At 37.9% G+C, this 26,165-nt stretch overlaps 1 protein-coding gene across 2 annotated transcripts in view; it reads right to left on the bottom strand.

The window, feature by feature from the left end:
• The window catches only part of METTL15 (methyltransferase like 15), a 76,360-nt gene that overhangs the window by 37,717 nt on the left and 12,478 nt on the right, over positions 1–26,165 (bottom strand). For both annotated transcript variants that reach the window (XM_041485112.1, XM_041485103.1), the window contains exon 3: positions 7,425–7,561. In XM_041485112.1, coding sequence (XP_041341046.1) covers positions 7,425–7,561 — 137 coding nt within the window. The remainder of the gene's footprint in view (positions 1–7,424; positions 7,562–26,165) is intronic.

The following is a 26,165-nucleotide window of genomic DNA, read 5'->3' as shown; positions in this document are numbered from 1 at the left end:
AATCATCTGTGGACAAGCAGCTACCACATACAAAACCTTCTGATTGGAAATTATTACCTGCCCCTCTCCCTTCTCATCAGAAAGGGTTTTGCTATTATGAAAAACTGAATTTTAGAAAATATGAAAGCAGTACTGTATCAGTGTCCTTTATGAAACAGTGATTATTTTTATAAGAATTGAACTGTAAACCATTGTTACTGTAACAAAAATATACCCAGAACTCAGCTGTTCATCTGGAAAAAAAAATGCTTAAGCTGTTTATAAGGTATGTCTAAATATTTTTGAAACATATAATATAAAAAGTTAATTATTAGAATTGAAGTTCTACAATCATTTACATGCATTTTATTAACAAGATGGCTACAAAAGCAATGTAAAAGCCCTTAAGTCATCCAAACACCTATAAGAAACTTCATCATCAAAACCAAGAGGAAGGAAAATTGGCTGAAAGAAAAAGCTGATGTCTCCTTTACAGATCAAAAAAGGTCAAAGATTATTTCAGTCTGGTAACGACTTACTTGACAGGCATTGAAAACACTTTTTTCCTTTTAGAAAAAAATCTACAACCCAAACTAAGCCTCAAAGAGCTGTTCTTAGAAATACTCCTCGTGTAAAAGCTGTACCAGTAAACTTGAAAGATTTTCTGAGCACTTTTATACCACACTGATACAGTTGAATTAAAGAATAAAAACATAACAAACTCAACAAAGGGAATTAACACTGATTAAAGTAACACTTGATACTGCATTCCATCAAGTCCAGCTAACAGGTCCTTAAAAATAAATTAAGGATCTGGACATTTGTATGAAAAAGGAACTCAGATCACCCACATTCATCTCCATCTCCTTAACCAAGACACAGAGAAGTTGGAAATCAGAAATACTCCTCGTGTAAAAGCTGTACCAGTAAACTTGAAAGATTTTCTGAGCACTTTTATACCACACTGATACAGTTGAATTAAAGAATAAAAACATAACGAACTCAACAAAGGGAATTAACACTGATTAAAGTAACACTTGATACTGCATTCCATCAAGTCCAGCTAACAGGTCCTTAAAAATAAATTAAGGATCTGGACATTTGTATGAAAAAGGAACTCAGATCACCCACATTCATCTCCATCTCCTTAACCAAGACACAGAGTTGGAAATAATTTCAGAAGCTTCTCACCCCTCTCTTGTGGCCGCAGCTCTCTTCACAGAGAGCAACAACTTCCCCAGAACTTTTCCTGGAGAGAAGAAAACAATCCTCATCTCTGTTCACTGCTCCTGTTGTTTGGCACACGTGGAATGTGCTATGGAGATTGTTCACCCAAAGGGATTTGTCAGTCGGATTCTGCTGAGCGTTGTTTGGGTTCCTTGGCCAGTTGGGTCAGAGCTGTGTCCTGGCTGTCTCAGACAGCCACAGGTTTTTCAATAGCATCTCTTTTAGTATAGTGTAGTATCTCCTTAGTATGTAATTTAATATAGCATTAGTGTAATATAATATAGCTTAATAAAGCAATTGTTCAGCCTCCTGGGGGGGAATAAATAAAGGGGCGGGGAAAAGCTACCATTTTCATTGCCTTTGGCAGGAAAAGGGGAGAGAGAATTCTCTCTCTGGGAGACAGAATGATGTCTCTCTCTGTTCAGTGAATGTGAATATCACACTCTCTATCAACTTACACAATGGTCCTCTCATTCTGTAAGTGTTGGAACCCTAAATACTGAGAATTTTGAGCTTTCTGTGCTGAGAGGCACAAACTCACAAGAGAACATCACATTTGACCTAAAGCTATAAAGGAGGTTTCCAAAGTTGATTAGTGGCACTAGGATTACAGGTGGTTGATTAGAAGTAGATAATATCACAAAGTAAAAAACTTAAAGTTTAGGGTTTTGAAGCAAAATAGAGGTTTTAAAATGGAATCAAATTATTCTTCTTTACTTGCTTCTTCTTCCTAAGTTTAAATAATATTTTATAATTAAACAAAAAAGTCCGCATTGCGGACTTCAAAAAATCAATGATTAAGTTAAAAAAATTAAATGTAATTTCTTAATTAAATAATTTAATAATTAAATAAGTAACAAAAAATAATTAACCATTTTATAGCTTACTAATAAAAAAACTACAGCACTTACTGCTGTAAAACTATAACACTAATAAAAAACACCTAAATCTAAACATAACCTATCATGTCAAATACCTTCAATCCTAACCCCAACAAAAATAAAATACAAAAAATAAACAAAAACGCACATGTAAGGAGTTCTCATTTCAGAGTATTCCTAGAAACACAAACTGTGATGGAAGAAAACCAACTCATCCTAGTGATGAGTGTTTCTGTTTTTCCTGAGTTACATCTGTGCTCTGAAAGGTGCAGCCTCTCCAGTCAGAAAGGAATGGAACTGCCTAACCTGTACCTCTGTTGTCTGAGGATGCCTAAAGCTGTCCCAGACAGTTCAGATCCATGAGCAAGTGGATCACACTGATGGGTCTGAAGCACAAGGCTGGACCAGACAGCATCCCGAGCTCTCCTCCTGTGGGAATGGTTTTGAGATTCTGTCACAGTTTGGGAATGGCACTCCCCGGTTTGGTGCTCCAAACCACACACTGCTGGCTTACTTCCCCTTCTGCTGATGCCTCAGGGCTTGGCTTTTATATTTTTGAGATTTCTGCCCAGCCTCTGCTCTGGGGCAGCCTGCACAAGGCATCACTGCCACCCCCTCCCCCTGCAGCGGGATGGAAAGGAGAACTGGAGGCACAACAGATGAAAATCACAGGTTGGGGTGAGAACAATTTACTGGGAGCAGCAAATGAAAAAAGGAAATGAGCAGCACTGGCAGCAATCCCAGTAACAGGGTGTGCAGGAAAGGGAAACAATTCATGCACACAAGCACCCACCACGTGGAACTCCACGGGCTCCCCACCACCCATCCACAACTGGGGGAGACCCCTTCCCTCCCCACCCCCTGCACACCATGAGGGGTTTTTGGGGAATGGCATCCAGGTCCTGGCCATGCCCCTCCTGGCTGCTCCAAAAGTTAACCTGGCTGGGACCAGGATGTATTGTAAGAGAAACTAAACCACAACTGATAAACATCACTTATCCACAAAACCAACCCTCACTTAATGTAAAACCTATCTCTTCTAAGATTTTCCCACCAAAATAATACAATTAAACAGCTTATTCAAGAGCACTCAGATCAAAATGACATGTTTTGGTACAGAAATATGTTTGGCTTTCCTACTCAAATCTTTTGGGAAACAAAATAAAAGCCAGTAAAGTAATATTTTAATATTGACAGCATTTGAGGATCTTTTTACTACCCTCAACTGAGTTTTCCCACATCATATTTAAGGTAACTCACTTTGTTGCCTGCATTTGAGAGACAGCCAGATGTTGACATACATGGAGAATTTTTTAGAAAGAAAAACCCTGTAACTAACTAATTAAGTATACTTATATGTAGTGAAGGCACCATTATAATAAATATGCCTTGACTGCAATTAGTTGCATCCCTTACACAACTACAATTAAGAGCTAAATAAAAATAATATACAGCAAGAAAAGCACCAATAAATAATACTCAGCTACAACGCAGAAGCACACAGAAATAGCTTATCAAAATTAAAAAAAAAAAAAAGCTGTTTTTTTCTACAACTGGGGAAAAACCCCTATTTTCCCTAGAGCATACAATACACAGCTATCTTTCACCTTTTTTTCTGCAAACTTGGTGCAATTCTGAACGCAAAATCCACAGGCACCCTCACACCTCAAAATCACTTTAAAACGACCTTAAAATGGCATTTAAATTGTATGAGGAATTCTATACTATTTATCCATACTTTTGGGGCACAATTCCTTATTCTGCTCAGAGAACTACAAAGCACACATTTTTTTCCCTCTTCACTGGCTTTGCATGAGTTTCTCACATTAAAAATTTTCCATGCTGTTGGTTAATTGCCAGATTTCAGCCACCTCTCCAGCCTCTTCCTTTCAGTGGGCGTGAAAGGGTTTATTTTCAATATCTGGTGCTACTGCCTGAGTTTTATCTCGTTTTCCTGCATCCTCAGCAGCAATTCCCAAGTTGGTGGCTTCCCCAGAAAGCACGTCAAAGGATTCCCACCCACACACTGAATATCTAACAGACCCTGACCCATTTTCGCCTTATTAAAGCAGCACTACATGTTTTAAAAAATAAAAATAATAAGCAGCAACACTAAATGAATGTGAAAGCTGCAGCTGGAATTCCTCTGCCCTCTTCAGATTTCAGCTCTGACAAAATCGCTATCAAAAAATAGTGACACATTTAAAGTGCAAACATCAAATGTATTTTCCCTCGGTTTTTTTCCTCCAGTGACTTATTACTCCAGCTGTCTTTCAGTTAAATACATGGAGGATTTAATTTATGAGTTCTGAATATAGAGAAACCCCTTAATTTAGCCATATTTATCTGCTCTTGCCACAATACCTTCGGGCATATTCCACAGAAGCACAAGAAATGCTGAGCTTGGAGGGACCTCTGGAGAGCACCCAGCCCTACTGCCCTGCCAAGACAGGGTCACCTGGAGCAGGTGTGCACCCTCAGTGTAAAGAACTTCTTCCTTATGTCCAGGTGGCACTTGTGTTTTAGTGTATGGCCATCAACAAACCAAGCCAGTTTACAGTGAGTAACAATGGGAACGATACGATTTCACTGAGATTATTGTCATCTAGCCAGAATAACCAATAGCACGTGCAGCATTTCTGGTTTGAGCAGGGAAAAAATGGCAACAGAAAACTCAGCTGAAGCATGGCTTGCAGTTTGCCCATTGCATTCACAGCTTCAGCCAGTGGGAATCAGGTTTTACTGGTGATGGTTACACAAGAGCCTCTTCCTTCCCCAGCTGGGTGCTGTCGCCTCCAAAGCACATGAGCCACTTCAGCAAGTCAAATAAGCTCTCCCTGAACAGGAATGCCCAACAGAGGAGGTGGAGGAAAGCCTGGAGCAGGCAAAGTGGAAGATGTTTCCGGCCCTGTGTTGCAGTTTGTCAGTGAGGTGCATCCAGGGCTGTGCCTCTCGCAGAGGGACAGCCCCACACTTCTGAGACTGCAGCTGCACGCTGCCATTGCTATCTCTGAGGTAGCACAACCATTCCTGTGGCTCCCTGGTGAGCCAGGCCACTCTTTAACCTGAGAACAGACCTGACCACATACAGATGTCACCTGGATGAACTCCCCAAGCTTCTGATGCCCGGATTGGAATTGCACTGATGCAAGGTTTGTTTCTAACATGGTGCAGAGAATAGACAATAAAATCCCATAATGTTAGACCAACTAGCTTTTAATGACTACTGAAAAAAATCCATTTATAAAAGCTCCATATCTCAGAAATAAATCCCTTATACTCAACCAATTTGTCAGCAAACACTGGCCTTACCTGTTTATAAATTACATCCTTCTACCTCCTTTCTCCTTTTAATTTGACAATGGTTTATGCAGCTGACTTCCCAGGGAATGCAGATTTATAGTTAGCACATGCAGAACATTCTTTTGCTATAGATTTTAACACAAACTATTATAAGGAAAGGTAATATTTACCTTATGAAAAAGGACTCACCTGTTCTTCCTAATAGAAAAGACAGAAAAAGAGGGAAAAACACCAGAGCAAATAAGATTACGCTCTGTATCCTACAACGCATATCCAGGCAGCATCCAGTCATCCCTCAATGATCAAGAGGTTTCACCAACACCACCATGCTATTTAAGGATCCACTTCATTCTAAGGATAACTTGCACTCATAAAGGTAGACACCAGCATCAAAAATAAGAACTAGGAGACCTCCTTTGTCATAATTTACATCATAATTTACATCACAATTTACATCATAATTTACATCAGCTGCTATACAAAGCTCATCTCTTCTAAGCAAGCAGAAAATGACTGATGTCAATTATTGGCAGAAGAGCACCCAACACTTGTAAAATCTCTTCATCAATCTGGAAAATGAACTTTTCACATCCAGGTTTGCATAGGATACTTTGAGATAAACTTATACTGTTCATTGCTGGTTTACCTTGCGGGAAGGTTTCTAAAAGACTCTTTTTTTCCATGACACAAAGAACAGAAGATTTTACAACTCCTATGACATTTGGTAAAACATGTTTGCAGGCTTAGTTTAGAAGAAAATGGACCTTCCTTGACAATACTCTCCACAGCATTCTGTCAAAAAGAGCTTTGTCTGGAGAAATAACAGAGGAGAGACATTCCACGAATTTGTAAATATACATTGTGTGTCACTTCAGCCCAAAGAGAACTAGAGATGTAAGTGGAATTAGAGAGCAGGATGGCTGGAAAATAATCTGTGCTGTCCTGGCACATGCTTACATTTCTCCCACTGGGTCTCTGTCAAACACACTTGAAAGGAATGCACAGTTTAGTCCTTTATCTTAGAAAATCTGAGGAACACCTTCTGCATTGCTTAAACATAACTGCTGCCCTAGAACTTCTATTATGTGGGGCAACATGACTCAAGAACCAGGTGGTTTTTTATCTGCCTCTTCCAGATTTCTTCTCACTGGAACTATTTGCTTTTCTTCATGTTAAAGCTCTTTTTGAAATAATGTTTTCAACCTGACAGTGAGTATTCTCTCCTTACTACCTCACCTAAATTTCTCAAGTCTTGACTGCTTCACATTATTTAATTTTGTATCTATGTATTTGTATTCTTGGTCAGATCAGAAAACGTCACTTTCTGAAAAGCTCACATCCAGCTCCATAGATTGCACACTTTTGCACCAATGCACTGATGTTCTGACTGGGTTCTCTCCTGAATTAAATACAGGAATGAGAACTTTGCATAACTAAAAAAGATGTGAAAATTTGCACTTAGCAATTGTTCATTTAGCAAATTCAGCACTCTTATTTAAAAAGAAAATTGAAGCATAAGCTATACACAGAAATTGTAGCTTATTAAATTGTTCAGTAGTTTCTGAAGCCAGTGGCAAAATACTTAGCAAACCCAATACTGAATTACAATTATTTTGGGGTTTTTCAAATTAAAATATTCATAATCCATAGCTAAATGACCTAATTATTTTAAAGCATATTATTCTATCATTTTTGTGAAATATGTACCACAAAGACACGTTTTTGTACTACTTTGCAATCAGAATCATCTCAAGGCAAGCAGAACACACAAATCTTTTTAAAATCCCTTTTTAAAGATAAAATTAGCTACTCCATGCCTGCTTAAAATTAAAACTACAAAACACACATTTAGCTTACACATGCCAAGACTCAAACAAATTGAATTGCATCTCCTGTTCAACAGGGTACACACATCGCAGAACACTATTCCACAACAAGCCATTAAAACTATAAAAATATGTTAAATTACTTATAAAATACCCAAGCACCAACCTCATCCCAACCATATTTATAAGAGAGGAGGAGACAACTCACGGGTAGGCTTCTGCAAGCTGCTGAGCCATGCTGTGAGCCGTGGGATCCCTGTCCAGGGCATACACAGTGATGTCTCTGGCTCTCTCTAGGAGAGCTGCTGTGTGACCTCCTGCTCCAAATGTCATGTCCAGGAAACGCTGGGGAGTGAAAACACAAACACCTTCACCTCAGAGCACTGACAAACTGATGGCTGCTTTACAACCTAGTTTGAAAATCCCTCTCATGTACTAGGGGAAAATATACTATTGCCTTTTTGGAAATGTTTTTTGCATTTTGTACAGAATTGCAATTATGTCAGAATTATCTTTCACCAAAACAAAACACAAAAAAGAAAACTAAACACCCACAAACAAACAAATAAAACACCAAACCCAACACCTCCAAAATCAAAAAAAACCCCATTAGTGGAACTCAATGCTGTGTTAAGCCTTCTTTTGCCTATAAAGGAGCAGCAGTGTTTCCAGAGGCTGCCCCATGCCCCTTCCTCCTCTGGCTGGTACCTGACTGATGACAAGGCAGGAACTATTTCTGGGGACAGAAATAACTGGCTCTTCCCTCAGGACTGCAACTCCACTTAGGAAGTATTTTCTTTTCAAATTTCCAATTCAGTAACTGTCTGTAATTCTACGGTCTAGGGAACACATGCAGCACAGAAAAAAAAAAAAGGATTTTTATTGGTTTTGTGACAATATATCTAAACCAAAGTAGAAATGTGACTTACTCTCTCTGCACCTTGATATTGCCCTAAGTCTTTTCTTTCACCTGACTGAACTGACCTCTCTTGACTGAGGCAAACTCTAGCTAAACTTGAAAAACAAATTCTCCATATACTTCAATATTAATATCTGCAGGTTTTTTCCTGCTTCTCAGATTATTTTTTATGTGAAACAGGTTTTGAAGACTATTTATCAGCCATAATCATATTAAATATAAATAAATATGAACGAAACTTATTCTCACAAATTACACAGGCCAAGGCTAAAAGCACCTTTTAAGTGAAATTTTCCCATCAAACTCCCGAAAGAGCTAAGATTCAACCACAAACTCCTTTGGACAAGAACAGAAATTCAAAGGCAATGAAGACCCAAACATTTTTCCGGAAACATTTTTCAAATGTATTAAAACGTAAAGACTTATATAAGAAATTCCCCCCCAAAAATAAATAACATACTTATAAGACTAATAATATAACTCCACTGTGGCTGAAAGTAAGGACAATTTATGATCTTTTAAGATCTTTAGGCTGCATTATTTAACACCATTTCTTCATGCTATACTATGACATTTCCTAAGCTTATGCTCTAGAAGCAGAAGTTTCCTACAATATTTTACAAAGTTAATGAAGAAAACAAAATTTAGCTGGGTGATCGCCCAATACTACATTGCATCACTCATATGAAGAAAAAGCACTGACCAGAATTTTTTTGTGAGCAGTAACTATAAGACAAAACCATGTTACAGGGGACATACCATCCATTCTACACAATCTATTGAAGCATTCTGATTTATCTCCTGCCATAACAAAACCAAAAGCATACTCCTTGCAACCAGTTTATAAACACAAAACTCAAACCGCTAAAAAATGTGGTTGTTTCTTCAACACAGGTGAACATAAGAATTTAGCCAGATTTTAAATATACTTGCATATGCTAAAAACTCCAAGCACGTTCTCTGGAAGTTGTCACATACCTGTAAGATTGACAGAAGCTTTCTTATTAAAGATTCCAATCACTTTGGGTTTTCTTTGCATTGTACTGTTACTTCTACTACACACATAAAAATCCAACACTGGCTTATTGAGTGGGATATTAAACTAATTAGCTACTTTTAAATTATCTTCCTTCAATGAAAATTATTAATATAAAAATGTAATTTTTCCCACTGCATTTGGCTTAGAAAATTGCAAAAATGAACATGAGTTCCAGAAAACATACAAATCCTCCTAAATTACTTCTAAAATTTCCAGGGTATATCTGTTATGCTTTGATTTCCATTCAAGTTATTTCCATTTAATCCTTACCAGAACTCATGTACATAAGCAATAAACAGACCTCTAGCTTTTATATTCTAGTTCTGTAGGGAAATCCATGTAGAAAATCCCTTTAGAAATACGTGGAGGAGCAACAGAAAATTAAAATTACCTTTTTATTTTTTTGCATAAGATTAACCCACTCAGAAATGCACTCAAAAAACTTAATCACAGGAGTCCCAAGTGTCACTTAGGATTGCACTTATTCTGCAGCAACACATTACAATCAAAACCAACCTAAACGACATCATGATTCTTCTTGGAAAAAAAACTTTAATCAGCATGAGTCACATCTTCATGGTTGGGTTTGGTTGTTTTTGTTTAAAACAACAAACAAATGCTCTTGTTCTTTATCATAGCTAGAAAACTAGGATGAAAATTTTTGAAAAAAATCAGTATTTTCTTTTCGAAAGCAGACCTACAGCGTTGGCAGGAAGAGTCATGGAAGGGATAGGAAGTGTCAGAAGAGCTACTTGTACATTTAAAATAAAATACTTTGAAATAATAATCTTATTCCACTTAAAGTCCCTAGCAAGGTGGCTCTCCAGAAAATAGTCTTTTCCCACTACTATGTTTAACTACTCGTTTATTTCTTGCACGGCTGTTTGTCTTCTAAACATCTGACTCTTCTTTGGTCATCTCTGCAAAGTACTGAACACACTGGATCCTTCTTTCACCACCACTTCTACCCAAGTCCCTTGTTCCATCTGTTTGAACAGCAGAACATGAAATAAATAAATTAGGGACCTTTTTGGCCAGACCTCCAGACAATTTTGCTTTTTGAAGCAATATGTAACACTGAGATTTTTACTTCCAGATGAATTTTTGAAGATGCTCTAGCTCATTCAAGAACACTTCTATTTTGTTTAACAGTCTCACCTTTCCTCACAGATAGCTGCTTCTGCTTTCACTCATTTTAAATTTGATACACTTTCAGCTTGACAAGCCCTTTATACAGGCTGCTTATTAAGGAACCACACGGAAGATGTTGAAAATAAAGCCAAAATAAACACTGGCAATGCAAGGCAGAGTAGAGAGAGGATGGGGTAGCTGTGCCATGGCACAATGACAAACTCCCAGTGCTGTGACAGCACTGGAAAGCTTCAGTGAAGAACCCATGCAAGCCCCTGCTGCCCATGAACACAATTCACCGAATTCCCCTCTCTGAAATGTGGTGTTTAACCTGAAAGCACCAAATTCAATCCACATCCACTCCCTCATAATCCAGCTGTTCCACTCAAAGGCTACACTCTGCATCTAGAACCTGAAAAAAATAACTACACCTTAAGTTATCAAATAGAATAATTATGACATTAACATGACCATTTTGGAGCATTGATTACATTAGAAATTAATCACTGTAATATCCTGCTTCATAATATGCTTCTTACATACTCCTTCCATCTTTCACGCCTGAAATAAAAGAGGCATCATTTTTTTCTCACTCTTTCTCTCTCGCCTACTAGTTTTTAATCAAATGAAATTAAATGACATTTTATCCTCCTGCTCCTATAAATACTGGAAAAGATTATTACATGAATTTCTCCTGCAGTGACTCACCATTCCATTGTTAAGTTATGATAGTCCCATCAGAGTCCCCCTGGGAATTTCATAATCAGTTTGTGACTGTAGGTTTTAGAAAGCATTTGGCTCTTCCATGACACACAGAGAGCAGCAAACTAAAATTTCACAGCTGTCATTTTACAGCTAGCTTTACTACAGTTAGAGAGACACAAAGAGCTGGAGTTCACCATTTTGGTATACAAGACTCTGTACTGAAAAGCTCTCACAATAAATACCTTGTAAGCATTTTGTTTTTCTATGGCTGATCTGGAATTCCTCTAATGATTATGTTCCACATGTAATAAAGTTGACTACACAACACGTAACAGCCTTTGTGATTATTTTTCCTTTGCTGTGTAACAAAATGAGACTGCAGAACTTAGACAAAATTGAGACTCAAGCGTGACACATAAATTGAAACATCATAATGCTTGTTTTTAAAAGCTCACAATTCCAGTATTTTTCACTCTCCTCTTTCTTTTTTTAAAGGCGAGGACTTCATATTCTTTTTTAAGTAATCCTTTAGATGTATGACTTCATTTTCCCTTAACTACTTCAAGCAGTCCATCAGATGCTCTTTCAAAAAATGGTTTTTCTTCCTTTTGCATTCCTGACATTGTCTGAAAGAGGACTTTGACATACTGGACAACATCTCCAAAAGACTTTGGCAAATTTACAAAACCCCTAAGACATGCTGAGTTAGGACACAGGGCATGCCAAACCACCTCCTGTGCTGGGCATCAGTGCCTCATGAGCAGCCTCTCCCCTCGCCATTCCACGGGACAAACTCCTGCCATTCACCTTTTTGTCCAGACCAACTCTCTCACCCTGCTCACACTTACAGGACACCAGAAGATCATTAACACATTGTGATAAACAAGCACAAATAAGGCATTTTCCATGGCTCCTTCCAATACATACAATTAATTTCTTCTAAAAACAGAAAGGCTGTCATTCCCCAAAAACTGACCTCGCACCGCATAATAATTCTATTAATTTATTTGATTTTATTAATTCCATTAATTATTTGATTATATTATTTAATTCTATTTATATTATTCAATCCCCAGCCCTGTTTATCCACTTTTTCTACTAAATAAAAATTAAAAATCCGTATTGACAGTGACCATCTTGGGTGCCTTCAGCAAGTGTAATGACATCTTACCTCCAAGTTCTATGATTAAAAATAAATCAGCCTGAAAACAACGTTCCCAGAAAATGCTGTTCCTTCCTCCAGTCCTGTTTTGCACTTCCTCCAATGATTTAATACACAACCCCACAATTACTCCCCTCTGAAACTGATGGTGGCATTTGTCCCCTTCTTGCCTAAAAGAAACCTTTCATGAACTGGCAGCCATTCAAGTATAGTGGGTAGAACATTTTGCAGAACTCCTCCCAAATTAAATGCCCATAAGAACCATCAAACAACATGAATGCCAAGTTGAAAATATGAGCAGAAGAAAAATTAGCTTGCAAGAATCACACCCTTAGCCAGCACCACACCAACAGCATATATAACATATATAACATTTAACAGTGACGGAGGACTTCCACCCAAAAGTGGGCTTCACAAGTGATAAACCAGAATCACTGAACTTTGCTGTGGGAGAAAGGAAATACAGCCACAAACCCTGCTGCAACAGCTGAGAACACAGCCCCAGCATCTCACCATTCACATTTCATCTTCCAGAAGAGTTACAAAGATCCACAGTTATGAAATTAGTGTCTTTTCAGTTTTAGCAATGATGAAATCAGTATAGTTTCAGTTGTATCAATGATGAAATTAGTATATTTTTAGTGTTAGCAATTATGAAATTAGCACAGTTTCAGTTGTATCAATGATAAAATAAGTATATTTTCAGTTGTATCAATGATGAAATTAGTATATTTTTAGTGTTAGCAATTATGAAATTAGCACAGTTTCAGTTGTATCAATGATAAAATAAGTATATTTTCAGTTGTATCAATGATGAAATTAGTATATTTTTAGTGTTAGCAATTATGAAATTAGCACAGTTTCAGTTGTATCAATGATAAAATAAGTATATTTTCAGTTGTATCAATGATGAAATTAATGTAGTTTCCCTGATGGTGGCATTTGTCCCCTTCTTGCCTAAAAGAAACCTTTCATGAACTGGCAGCCATTCAAGTATAGTGGGTAGAACATTTTGCAGAACTCCTCCCAAATTAAATGCCCATAAGAACCATCAAACAACATGAATGCCAAGTTGAAAATATGAGCAGAAGAAAAATTAGCTTGCAAGAATCACACCCTTAGCCAGCACCACACCAACAGCATATATAACATATATAACATTTAACAGTGACGGAGGACTTCCACCCAAAAGTGGGCTTCACAAGTGATAAACCAGAATCACTGAACTTTGCTGTGGGAGAAAGGAAATACAGCCACAAACCCTGCTGCAACAGCTGAGAACACAGCCCCAGCATCTCACCATTCACATTTCATCTTCCAGAAGAGTTACAAAGATCCACAATTATGAAATTAGTGTCTTTTCAGTTTTAGCAATGATGAAATCAGTATAGTTTCAGTTGTATCAATGATGAAATTAGTATATTTTTAGTGTTAGCAATTATGAAATTAGCACAGTTTCAGTTGTATCAATGATAAAATAAGTATATTTTCAGTTGTATCAATGATGAAATTAATGTAGTTTCACTTGTATCAGTGATGAAATAAGCATAGTTTCAGTTTTAGCAATGATGAAATTAGCATAGTTTCAGTTTTAGCAATGATGAAATGAGTATATTTTCAAGAAATTTGCAGAACATATTTGTTTTGAAAATGGCATTCTTTCCACTTTTTACAGGACTGGGAAAAAAAACCCCACAACCAGAACACTGATTTATTTAAAACAAACTACAAAGGAAAAACTGAAGAACAGCTAGCCAGCATCCAAGCTATGCTTGCAAACTTTTCAGCTCCCTAGAAGAAAACGAAACACCTGGAAACTGCTGCCTGCAGAAAGAAAAATAAAATGGAGACTCATGCAATTGACATTCACGCAAATGCCAAAGTAACAATCTTTTTTTCTTGGAGAATTATTATTATTATACTGAAGAGTCTAACAAAGGTAAGCACGCAAAAAGGAATGGTTACATTCCTTTTTGTGAAGGTGAGAGAAGGTTCTGTAGTATTTCTGTAATATTAAAGCCACCATCAACTTGTGTATTCTGAGCCAATCAAAGCTAGATCACAGTGCTCCTCTCTGTTTTTACTCATCTTTCTCTGTGGGATGATGAGCCAACATTTTTCACAATAATAGATTTTTCATACTTGAAATGAGAGCTAGTGATTGCTTGAAAATGCAAAGAAGGTCAAAATACTAGGATGTTTGTTAACGCTAACAATAAATATTTATTACTGCATTGCCAGCCACTGTTGGGCTGTATCAAAGTATTTATTCTTATTTTATTTGTATCCATTCCATCTCTTTGTGGGGAAAAAAAAAAAATCCTGAGAGCAGAAAAGCAATATAAACAAAATAATCAACACATTGCAAGATGCTTTTTGCTACTTCATTCTTCTGGTGTTCCTATGGTGAGTCATGTTCTCTAAACTCGCTGTCTGAATTTCCTTGTTATTCACAACAGAAATTGCTCATTGTCACAACACAACTTATTTTCCACTCTGCTTTATTTTCCAAATATCAACTCTAAGTGCAATAAAAGACATCTGACCTCTTGTTCAAACACCTTGGGTTTTCTACAGCTTACTATTTTAAGACAATCAACTATTTAATATACACTAGGCAGAACAAGCTGAATTGAAGTGGGGAGCAGTGACAACAAATTCGATAGGAACTTTTTCTAGCAGTGATTTTTTTTTTTCCAAGAAAGAGTTGATTTGCTTTATCCTTTTATTACCACATCTTTCACAACTAATCACTGCAAAGGTATGAATAGAGACTTTTTAAAAATAGTTACTGTTGTCAGTGTTTCTTGAATAAAGTACACAGACTATTGTTTGGGCACATATTAAAGTCCACTGTGAGAAAAAGCAATCTCTTCTCAGTCCCACAGGATTTTATTTTCCTTCTGCAAAGTTCAAAACTGAGAATTAATGTTTAGTGCTGGCCTTTGTCAAGACCAACCTCAGTGAACCTATAGTTTCGATAAACACAGAGGGAAAATTAATCAGAAGGATAGATGAAATCTATAATCTTTTCCTTCTAAGAATAAGGAAAAATACATCCAAACTTCAACCTATTTTCTCCCAATTTCAAGAGCAATTTCAGCTTCAGTGGATGAGCCAAGATTTTTCACCCTAAAACGCATCAGGTCCATATGGCAGCAGACAGGAACAAAAGTTCTGTTACTTAGAAATCCCTAATATTTACCCAAATTGAGTTACCAACATTTCATTCAGGCCTTTCTAACAGCTATTCTGGCATTCTTTGGGATACAGCCAAAAGGCACAAGGATTTGTTTATTGCTAAGGTTTCTCTTTAATTCCACTTCTTTATTACATCATCAAAGTGCTTTCAATTGACTCTGATGCACCTTAAAAAGCAGCAATCTATGGAGATATTCAAGTGTTTTAATTTTAAGATAATTGTCCAAGTGGACAGAGAAGCAAAAATTTTTTTCAGAAAAAACCTTCCATGTTGCAGCATGCAGCAACATCCTACATGACAACTCTAGGAGCAGAAAAATATTATTATTTTCTTTTTTAGTATTTGTAACGCACAAGGAGATGATATACATATAGAGAGAGAGAGAGTTCTGTTCAGTACATGCCTATCAACAAACACTAAAATCGTCCTGTTCAATAACTTTAAGTACCATGTAATGATACAATTACAAAATTTGTATATTTTCAAGAAACTTGCAGAACATATTTGTTCTGAAAATGGCATTCTTTCCACTTTTTACAGGATTGGAAAAAAAACCCCAACACATATTCTATATTTCTATATCAACAAAGAAAAAGCAGACAAAACCATTTTGTCCAAATTAATTCACAACCTCCAAAAACCCATGTGAATGCGTTTCACCAGCATTAAACTGCGCACATGTGCATCATATGCTGCACAATGAAAATTAATTCAGGCTGCAGGAGCTGGACAGCCAAGCACTACAGAGCTCTAAAACTTATCTCAGCCTTAACGTGGCAAGGTGAGGGTTCCACAGTGGAGGTCAGCATCCTCCCCAGTGCCTCCATCTGAAAGGACAGGGGGGCCCTGGAAGAGCAGCTGGGAGGGCTTTATGGCCACCAAGCCAAGCAGCTTGGCTGCAGGGGCCAGCACACTGAACTTGTGAGCTCTGGGGGAAAAGCACATGGGTTTAACATGAATATGATGAACTGAACGCCGCCAATATTAACTTCCCTGCCCAGGCTGGGCTGAAGGCTCGTTCTGGTGCTCGTGCAATGCAGGATGCGGATGGGGGGAAGCCAGGTGCTCAAGGGGCAATGTCAGGTGGGTGGTTTGGGAAGGCTGCACCTGCCCAGCCCCTCAGGCAGCAGGGAAAGGGGAGGGCAGCAGGCAGGCAGGAGCTCAGGATGAAAAGAGGCTGCATCCCCCAAAAGCTTGAGAGAGACCCCTCAGGGTTATGGCCTAGTGGACTCTCTTGCTTTACTCAAATAAATTGGATTCTTGCAGGGCTCCTCTGTGGACACTGCCCTTCCACAGTGTGATTCTCCACACACATGTAAGCCAGCCAAGCTGTTTCTGGGACCAACGTGATTGAAAGCATTCTCACGCCACCAAAACCACACACCTGCCACAGAAAATGCTTCTTAATTAACAGAAAGTATATTCTCAGAGGATGTAAGGCTCTAATGCAGGTGTTTTCACAAAAAAAATGAATGAAAGGAAAAAAACCTGTTCCATAGTAAGGTACTTTAAAAGAAGGCAAAAGTGTCAGGTTTCTGTATTTTCACCCGAATAGCTGATTTGAACCTCATTTGCTGCTGAAGTTGTTCACCAACAAAATAAACACTACATTTCTCCTACCCTCTTTCTCCATGCCACCTCCAAGGCATGCACAACCCAAGCCTACAATCAAGATTCCACAAACTGTTGGCTCTGAATCAACTGATGTCAGCATGGATAATCCCCAGGAGCTCTCTGACATGGCAAGCTTGTTAAAAGTGCTGTTTAGATACGCTGAAAACAGCAACTGAAGAGGCAAGATTTTTACATTAAAGAAAATGTTTTCTCCTAAACACCACGTATTACCATGTACATTTTGCATTTCTTACAGCACTACCTGTGCTCTACATATAATTCTATCCATTATTTCCCACTAAATCAGTCATCATTTCATGTTCTTTCCTCCATGGACTGTGAGCTTTTTCTAAGAAATCGCACTATCAGTTTCTGCAAAGCACAGCAAAAGATGCAAGGCTAAAATTATTATGTGAGCTATATGCAGAACACCTTGGTTCTGCAGCTCATCATTTTTGAAGCCACATGTCCCAGAGCAGTTTGGACAGATCATGGCCAAATATACCAGAAAAGAAAAAAAAAATTAGGACTGTCTTTTCTTAATACATGTTCTGAACAAGTCCAGAAAATTGTAATAACCAACAGAAAGCTAAATTTTTCTTGTGCCATAATTTTAAAGGCACTTTCAAGGTATAATTTTGTCAGACATAAAAAGGAAACCATTCCAAATCTCCTTACACAGAATCTATTTCAGGCATCATTTTTCATTTGAAGTTGTCACAATTATTTCTGCACACGCTGTGATGGTCATTGTGTGCAGCAAATAACAACGTGGCACAAAAGGAACTTTGAACCATTCCCCTTAGGTCACTGTCAAAATATTTATGTATGAATAAAAATAAAATAAAAAGCAATTCTTTAAAAACTTAGGTAAATGAACACTTACAAACCAAAACACCCCAAAGCTATTGATTGCAGTGCCAGTGCAAAGTCACTTAGAGCAGCTCAGTTACACAGAGCAATCCAGCAGCTCGGTGTGGGCTTTGGGACATCTTATTATGGGAACAAACAATCCATTGGAAAGAGGCTAATGGCAGTGGGATCACTTTTCCTCTGAAAGACACATGGAGTCTTTTTTCTGTCAACTGAAGTTCATGGCTGGACTCAGCTTACAGCTCTGAGCAGACCAGCATGCTTGAAACCCTGTGTGTGTAGAAACCTCACAAATATTCTCCTGCCAAAAGCTAAAAATTACCTTTATTCTAAATAATTATTATAAAAACAAATTTTATTATTATTTTAATCATTATTATTAGTTCTTCTAACAATGCTCAATTCATTTTGAATGTAACAGAGGAATAAAATAAAACCCAAACCAATTAAAAAATCACAAACACACAAAAAACCCAAGCAACACCCACGGGCCTCTCCAGAAGAATACAATCTCCTTGAAAAATTACGTATTTTTACTGTTCATCTTGGGCTAAAGTGGAAATCCAAGACCATAAGTTGTACAAAGTTACCAATTCAATTATACTGTGAAAGTTGCTGTTAAGAGTAATTTGCCCTCAACATCAAAAAATCTACTCATCCAAACATTTTAAACAGTTTTCTCTTAGTAATATTATTTCACTTAACATTCCCTACTGATCAAGTAATGGCTATAAAAAAACCCCAAAAAAACCATGAAACACAAAACCTCAACAGATTTTCAAATAAATTTCAAATACATTATTCTTCTCTAAGAGAAAGTCAAAAGGCAGACATTTGGGAATAATCTCCAGTTTGGTTTTATCATTTATGAAGTACATTTATTAACTGTTTTTCCAGAAACCAACTCAGCAAATTCTCTCTCATTTTCGTTCTGTAGCTCGTGCATTAACATGTTAAAAAAAGGCTTCTGAATTTCACCATCCAAAGGTGACAGTTTTCATTCGACCTGCAGAAATGGGACTCGTCATCTTTTTGGAAACATTAGTCCCAAACAAGGTGAAGTACATCACGTTTTCTTTGAAGTATGCAACAGAAGTCCCTTCCAATGAGAACGTCATCATGGAATTACATCTTTGTCATTGTATGAATTCCAAAAAGACAAGGATATTTTTCCTTGGCAAGATCAAATATAAAACGGCAAGGGAAGAAGAGACACTGCTACCAAGAATGCAGGCTGCATTAGCCCGCTGTTCAAAAAATTCATAGAATATTTTTGCACCACGGTAGAATTCAGCCATATATTTATGAAATACCAAAAATATTTTCAAAGGCTTTAGTTTATTTTACATTAAAATCTCAAAAAAATTTACAATGACTTTAATTTTTTTTTTTTTTTTTGCAATTTTGTAGTATATTTTACAGCAATTGTTTACTATATTGTAAAAAACACCATATAACCTTACTAATAAAGTAACTCTCTAACTGTAGCTGAACACAGTCACACTAAAACAAGTGGCAGCACAGCTCATTTTTCAGTATTTAGAAATGCAGTGCCACTAAACTTCATCCAGCAGGGAAGATTTAATGACCTCCAATACACTGTAACTAGAGATGCTCATATTCTCATCCAGCATGCAGATACTATACACTAATACATAATTAAAGAACAGGCAGTTACTGATTTATATTTATGTGAGATCAGCTTTACAAAAAGGAACATACTTCAGGCTCACAGGCAATTAAAACCAGATTAATTTCCTACCACAAACACGAGTTCAAACTCCTAGTGAGAACAGCGTGACTTGTAATGTACTTTTATACCCTTTATTACATTAATACAGCAATCAAAACAAAACCTGTCATTCACCCCTGACAAAAATACTGAGCACAAAAACCTTGTAGAACTATGCAGTTTTCATCGAATCTATTGATTAAGAAGCAATCTATTGATTACCTGGCCCTTCAGAGCATAAAATCAAATTCCCAGCCTCTTGTAGAAACTGCCCAGGTGGTTCAACAGTGGCATAAGAAGTCTTAGCAGGATGCAATTATAGTAATAAAATATCTTTTAAGTGTTGATGTAAGGCAGAACAGGCATGCACAATCTGCCATCTGAACAAGGGTCCCTTTACTTCCATTTTAAGGCAAAAACATTCTCAGTTCCACCAGCTGTGTACTTAAATACAGAATGCCATGGTGGAAATCACAGAATGCAATGGCATGACCAAATCACATACATTTTTGGAGTGGAGGTTTAGTTTTTTTAAAAAACAAGATGTTCAGCTGCGAGTTAGAAAAAGAATAAACAAGTGGATGAAGAACATAAATCACACTTTAGGCTGAAGCTGTTGAATTAATTGTCTGCATTTCCACGTGGCAGGAGAGATGCTATCATGAACCAAGAGGTGGGGAGAGGCAGCATAGCAAACTTCACTTTCTGATAACATGCTCTGCCTGCCACCAAAGCACTGCCTGTGGCAGCATGCTGCACAAGGAGGAGCTGCTTTGGCTCACAGCTGTTAGCTCTCAGCGGCTGAAACAAGAATTACATCTAATTACACAGATTAGATAGAGGCAGTATTTTAATCAGCTGGTTCTAACAGGCCCAATGACACTTAACGCCCTACTGCAAAAAACTGCTTTAAAAATCCCTACAAATACACAGAAAATAAGACAGCTCTTACCACAAGAAGAAAGAGTATAAATACAGTATTGCTTGCTCCCCTTTGTCTGTTATTTATGGCCTGCAAACAAGTTATTTTACTTCGTTTTTTATGGTGATGCTTGTATGCCATGATCCTTTATTAGAGAATAAAGGAATTACCATTAACAAAACTCACTTGCTTTGTGATCTGCACACACAGAATTGAGTTCTTTTCAAACAAACCTGTTATCTAACTCAAGATCAAACAAATGAACCTGACAGAGTAGGGAAGACCATGCAGATAACAGTACCAATTCCATGCAATACAGATAAGCAGCCATCTCCTTCAGCACAAAGCAATTAAATGTGTTTATTTAGCTGTCTTGGAATCAACATGCACAGCTAGATGGGCCTGTGAGTTTCGTAACTGTTAGCTTTACCCTGTACTTCCATCCAAAAGTTAGTTGCACAAGACAAGAAAAATTAAAAAGCAATTACAGTTTTAAATCATCTCTTCAACAAGCAGAACCTGAGCCACCAAGTGTGCTCTAATCCATGTTGGACATTTAATAGCTCAAACAGGACACAGGATTAAAAGTTTATCTTAGTGGGATACACTTTTTCCTACTGAACTTCACATCAATTCTTATGTTATTAAGCTTACTTTAAGATGGGAGCACTCTTCTGTTTTGAGCACACACCATCCTCATCCAGGGGGATGCACCCAGTCTCTCTGCCTCTACAAACACCACGCAAATGAGGGCACACACCAGGTGCTGCTGACCCATGTGAGCTGCCTTCCACCTTCTTTCTATGACTGGAACCACTCAAGAATAGTAATGTCTACTCTAAATACCACAGGTATGTCATCACCCTAAAAACCAGTGTATGGAAAAGTTTAATGCCTTAATGCAAAACCCAGCACCATTACTGTTCCCAAAAAACCAGTATGGGTACACACTGCTTATGGTAATGATCACTGTTTTATGCAACTTTTAATGTTTGCTTAAAAATCGTGTCGTTGTTTTTGATAACTTGTTTGTATTCCACTCTTTTGCTTTCAGCACGTATGTATTTTAATATACTACTCAACTAGAAAACCAGCAACCTGATGTGCTGAGCAAAAAGTATGACATTCCTAAACTGTACAGGAAAATGCTTTACAGAACCATAAAAAACACAGGACTACGTTTCCAAGTGTACTTACTGCACTGTTTGTTAAATTATTTTAACTATTACAGTCCTTGAAACTATTCTAAAGTTGGTACCTCAACTGTTTCACGCCCTAGTAGGCGTTAAAATTTATCTTCTGGATTTTCCAAATGCCAGCTCCATCAGGTTCTGAGCACTTATCCTTGCCCACTCAGAGACAGGTCAGCAAGACAGAATTTTTTATAACCTTTGCCGAAATGAAGTCTTGAGTCTCTAATTATTCTCTCTAGCAGCAGATAAAAGACTAATAAATATTTCCGAGACTGGTGCTACTGATACCATTTAGTGATTTTAATTTATTTTTTCCTTCCCTGCCTGGAAGAACAAACCAACCCACTAGAAATTTTGTGCAACATTTGTAAAAGCAATCCATCGTCCCCAGCAAGGCAAAAGCACTGGCTGTGACACACAATATGTCCATGTACACAGAACACAACCTCTGAACACTTAAGTGTTCTACTAAGTAGATCATCAGCATTAATTTGGTGGTGTTCTGAAGAAAGCATTGTCCCACCCAATTAAAAATCATGGTTTATTAATTAGTGTAAGTAAACACTCCTGAAAAGTTCCTCTACCTATAGCAAATGACAATCCCAGTACTGGTGAGATTTTCCAGACACTTGTACTGAGATGCAAAAACCCCATTAACAGGTGAGGAATCTCGTTTCTTGATCTTCAGTACTCCAGCTCAGAACAGACTGATTCTGCCAAGTAAATTCTGCTTAACCCAGCGAATTCTGAAGTCCTAAAACCCAAAAAATGTATGTGCTAATGGGGTGTGAGAAACGGGATGGGAACAAATAGGAAACTGCCACCACTTTTAACTCGCTAACAAGGATCACATGAGTAATATTTTATGAAGCAATCAACTTTATCACCAAAACTACTGCTGTAGCTTGTACTACCGTACAAACGACAACAGTTCCCAAATTACTAAATTCAAAAGCCAAGCTACAACTTTCCACAGAAATCTTCTCTCAAATCTCCTGCACAGAGCAAGAAAAAAAAAATCTATTTCAGCTACACTTATCTGATTTTACCTAGAAACAGAATGCTCCCAAGTAGAGTTTTATTCTCCTCAGTGACTGTAAGGCAGGTGAACTTGCTTTACATCTTTACTGCTTTCTTTCAAATTGAAAAAGATGCTTGGAAATATGCTGCATTTTGCTCTTCAAGAACTAATTCTATTGCTAGTCTCTAGGACAAATATGATTTTGGCGACCATATTCAAAACATCTAAGCTTCTTCACAACTGATGAAACACAAAAAATACCTACATGACAGAGTTACAGCCATAAACCTACTCCAAAATTTAGTTTTTAAAATGTGGATAACATGCAAAACCAAAATAATAAACACTTTGATAGAGAAAAAAACTAAATTGGGGAAACATAAAAACGTGTTAGAAAAGGAACAAAACCAGATAAAACCAAGCTAAAGACAACAAAGGAAAAATGCATGAAGGAGGAGACCCTTTAGAAAGGAAAGAGGCTGGAAAAGAACTGCATCAGTAAGGCTTGCACTCCTAGGAGAAAGTTGGTATGAGGGAAACCTCCAGTCCAGGGAAACAATAAAATCACATTCAAAGAACAAATTTCAGAGCCAACTGATCATTTCAGGAGAGAACAGAACACCTTCCATCACTGCTGCTTTATATGAAACCAGGCTTAGATGAGGACAAGAAAATAGGAAATGTGGAAAAGCATTCCCTTAGGACACATCTCTCTGGTCCAATAAACCACCCGAAGGCTCCAGCAGTTTTCTGTGGAGGACTATTAAAATTGTTTTTATACAGCTGCAGCAGATGGTATGATTCACTTATCTCAAAATAAAAGAGCTCAGGGAACTTGATGATATTATCAAGCATCAAGTTAGAACAAATAAAAAAGTGCCTTTCATGCAAATATTGAAACCATGAATAACGCAAGTAGAGGGGCAGCACGGAACACACTTTGTAGAGAGATGAAACTAGAAAAAACACCGTGGCAAGGATTGTCCCAGCACATGGCACAGCCCAGAGGGCCACCATGCACAGTGTCACCATCCAAGAGCAGAAAGCTCCAAGCCAGACAAAGCAACACCAGACAATTTCAGAAAATTTCTATCCATAAAAATAACACCTTACCTCTTCAGAAGGCCACAAGTACCTGCCCATGCAGTCACACCTCACCTCTTCAGGAGGCTGCAAGCATCTGCTCCTCCTGTCCTTCAGCCCCTTTTGTGCCCTGCTGTTGATGCAGTGCAGCTGTGTGCCCTCTGCTCCCTGTGGGATTGGGCAGCACCCCTGGGCACTCCATGGCTCCTCACCTTCAATAGCATTCACCTGTGCTGCACAGCTGGAGCCAATTAGGGATCAATGAGGGATCAGCCCCAATCACCACCAACTGTGTGTCTACAAGTGCATTCTAGTGAGTACACTAATAATTAACCAACACTAAACCCATACTGTGCAGACCTGCAATCTATTAAAGCATTAAAGTAAAAGAAATTTAAATACTTCCTTTTTATATACTCAGCCCCACTCCCAATCACCACAAACTGAGTGCCCACAAATGATATTCTACAAATACAACTCCCAACCTTCCCCTTCTGAGGAACTCCTTCCATTACTGTTGTCAGGTGACGGTACCACCAGGTAGAAAATAGTAATTTCTCTCCCTTCCCCTTCTTGCAGGCTTCCATTAGCACCTGCAGCCATGGAATTTCCCCATGCCAGGGACTGGACACCTGGCCAGGGGCACTCTGAAGTGAAGCAGTGCTGTGTCGCTGATGCTTTTGTGACTCAGCAGCGTCCTTCGATCTACAGAGCTTCAGGGAAGAAAAACTGTTCAAGAGAAAAAGAATACATAATCAAAGAATCTTCCGCCTCCTTCCATCTCCAAAGAGGCGTTTGTTCACTGTCCCAGCTTCAGCATTCATCACATACAGAAGTAGCACAGACCTTTCTTACAGTCCAAATTTACTGTCTCAGTAGCTTTTAGAAATAAACTCAGCTGCAACCATCCATGCACGTTCGCAGTCCTCCGCTCTCAGTGGCAACAAGCAGGAGTCCTGCACAAAGCCTGCAAGGTTTGTTTTCTCTAATAATGCAAATGAAAAAAAAAAAAATCAAACTTTGCTCTCCTCCCAATGCTTTCAGGTTGTCCTATTTTCCTTAATGAAAGAGACAGCTTCAAGACATGTCCTGTTGTCCCATGTGCCCATACAGCCCTTTGCCTCAAGCTGCATGCTGGTAAGAAACACACAAAGGAACTGAAGAACAGGAGAAAGAAATGCTCCAATGCTGCTGGAAAACACTGCTAATTACCTGGGGATGGTGGGCACACACGTGGACAAAAAAAAAAAAAAAAAAAAAAAAAAGCCATTTACTATTATAAAACAGGGCACAACACAAGATGAACATCAGATGTGAAAACTAGCAACATTGAAAATGTAATCTGCAAGACAACACAGAACATATATTTATTTTTAAGTTGGATTTTTAAAAAGCCTTGAATGATGCTTTAAAGAGTTTAGGAAAAGTGAAAAACATTAATCAGTACTAATAGGACAGTTCTTAATGACCGAAACTTTAAAAGGTCCTCAAAGGACTCTAAACATCTGTAAATGCACAGGCACAGTAAAAAGCATAATTACTGAATATGTGACCTAGCAGAGGAAAAACCCAAACTAAGTACTATAAAAATCAGAGAGGATGGTAAAATATAATGGCAACGGCAGGTCTATTCAACAGAACCATCTTAACACCACACAAACTTGAACAGCCAAGAACAATTAATCCAAGTTGCTAAAACCAAAATACTTCAGTGGGATGTCAGTCAGTACCACAGAGCTGACAACTGTGCTTTAATTACATTTGAGACTGTTACCAATTAGTTAGTCTGCAGCACTACAGGCTTCATGCTATGACTCAGTGCACTGACTCATTCAGGAAACTTTTCCTACACAACTACCCGGGCACCCACAAGGATGCAAGATCAAAAGGAAAGTACTTACATTGACCTTCTCAGCAAAAGTCTTGTTTTAAATTTAGATGACCAAAAGTGGATACTGCCACAAGCGCTCAAGTGGGCTTTTTGAAGGGGAAACTTTCAGGAGCACTGTTTTAACTCCATTTCAGATAAACATCTCAAAAAAATCAAAGTACAAATTATGCTTTGTACGGTTTGAAGCTGAGAAGCACATTCTAAATCTGTTTGGGTTTTTTTGTTTTGTTTTGTTTTTTTTTACAAGCTGCTCAAGTAGCATTATGTACTAATATAAATATCTACCATAAAAAAAAATCCTGGTTTCTGTCACTTAAGAGTCCTGGTTGATTTGAACAACTGAAGGCTGAAATTTTTTCTGTGTAAGAAGTAAAGTCCCCAGCTGATGGAACGGGGTGGCAAAGAGTGACAAAATGTCTTCAGCCATCTCCTTGTTTTGGAAATAAAAATCCCCTTTGGTTA

The sequence above is a fragment of the Pyrgilauda ruficollis genome, unplaced genomic scaffold (assembly GCF_017590135.1).
Source record: "Pyrgilauda ruficollis isolate IOZ18807 unplaced genomic scaffold, ASM1759013v1 scaffold118, whole genome shotgun sequence".
Lineage (NCBI taxonomy): Eukaryota > Metazoa > Chordata > Aves > Passeriformes > Passeridae > Pyrgilauda > Pyrgilauda ruficollis.
This window is presented reverse-complemented; position numbering and strand designations above follow the sequence as displayed.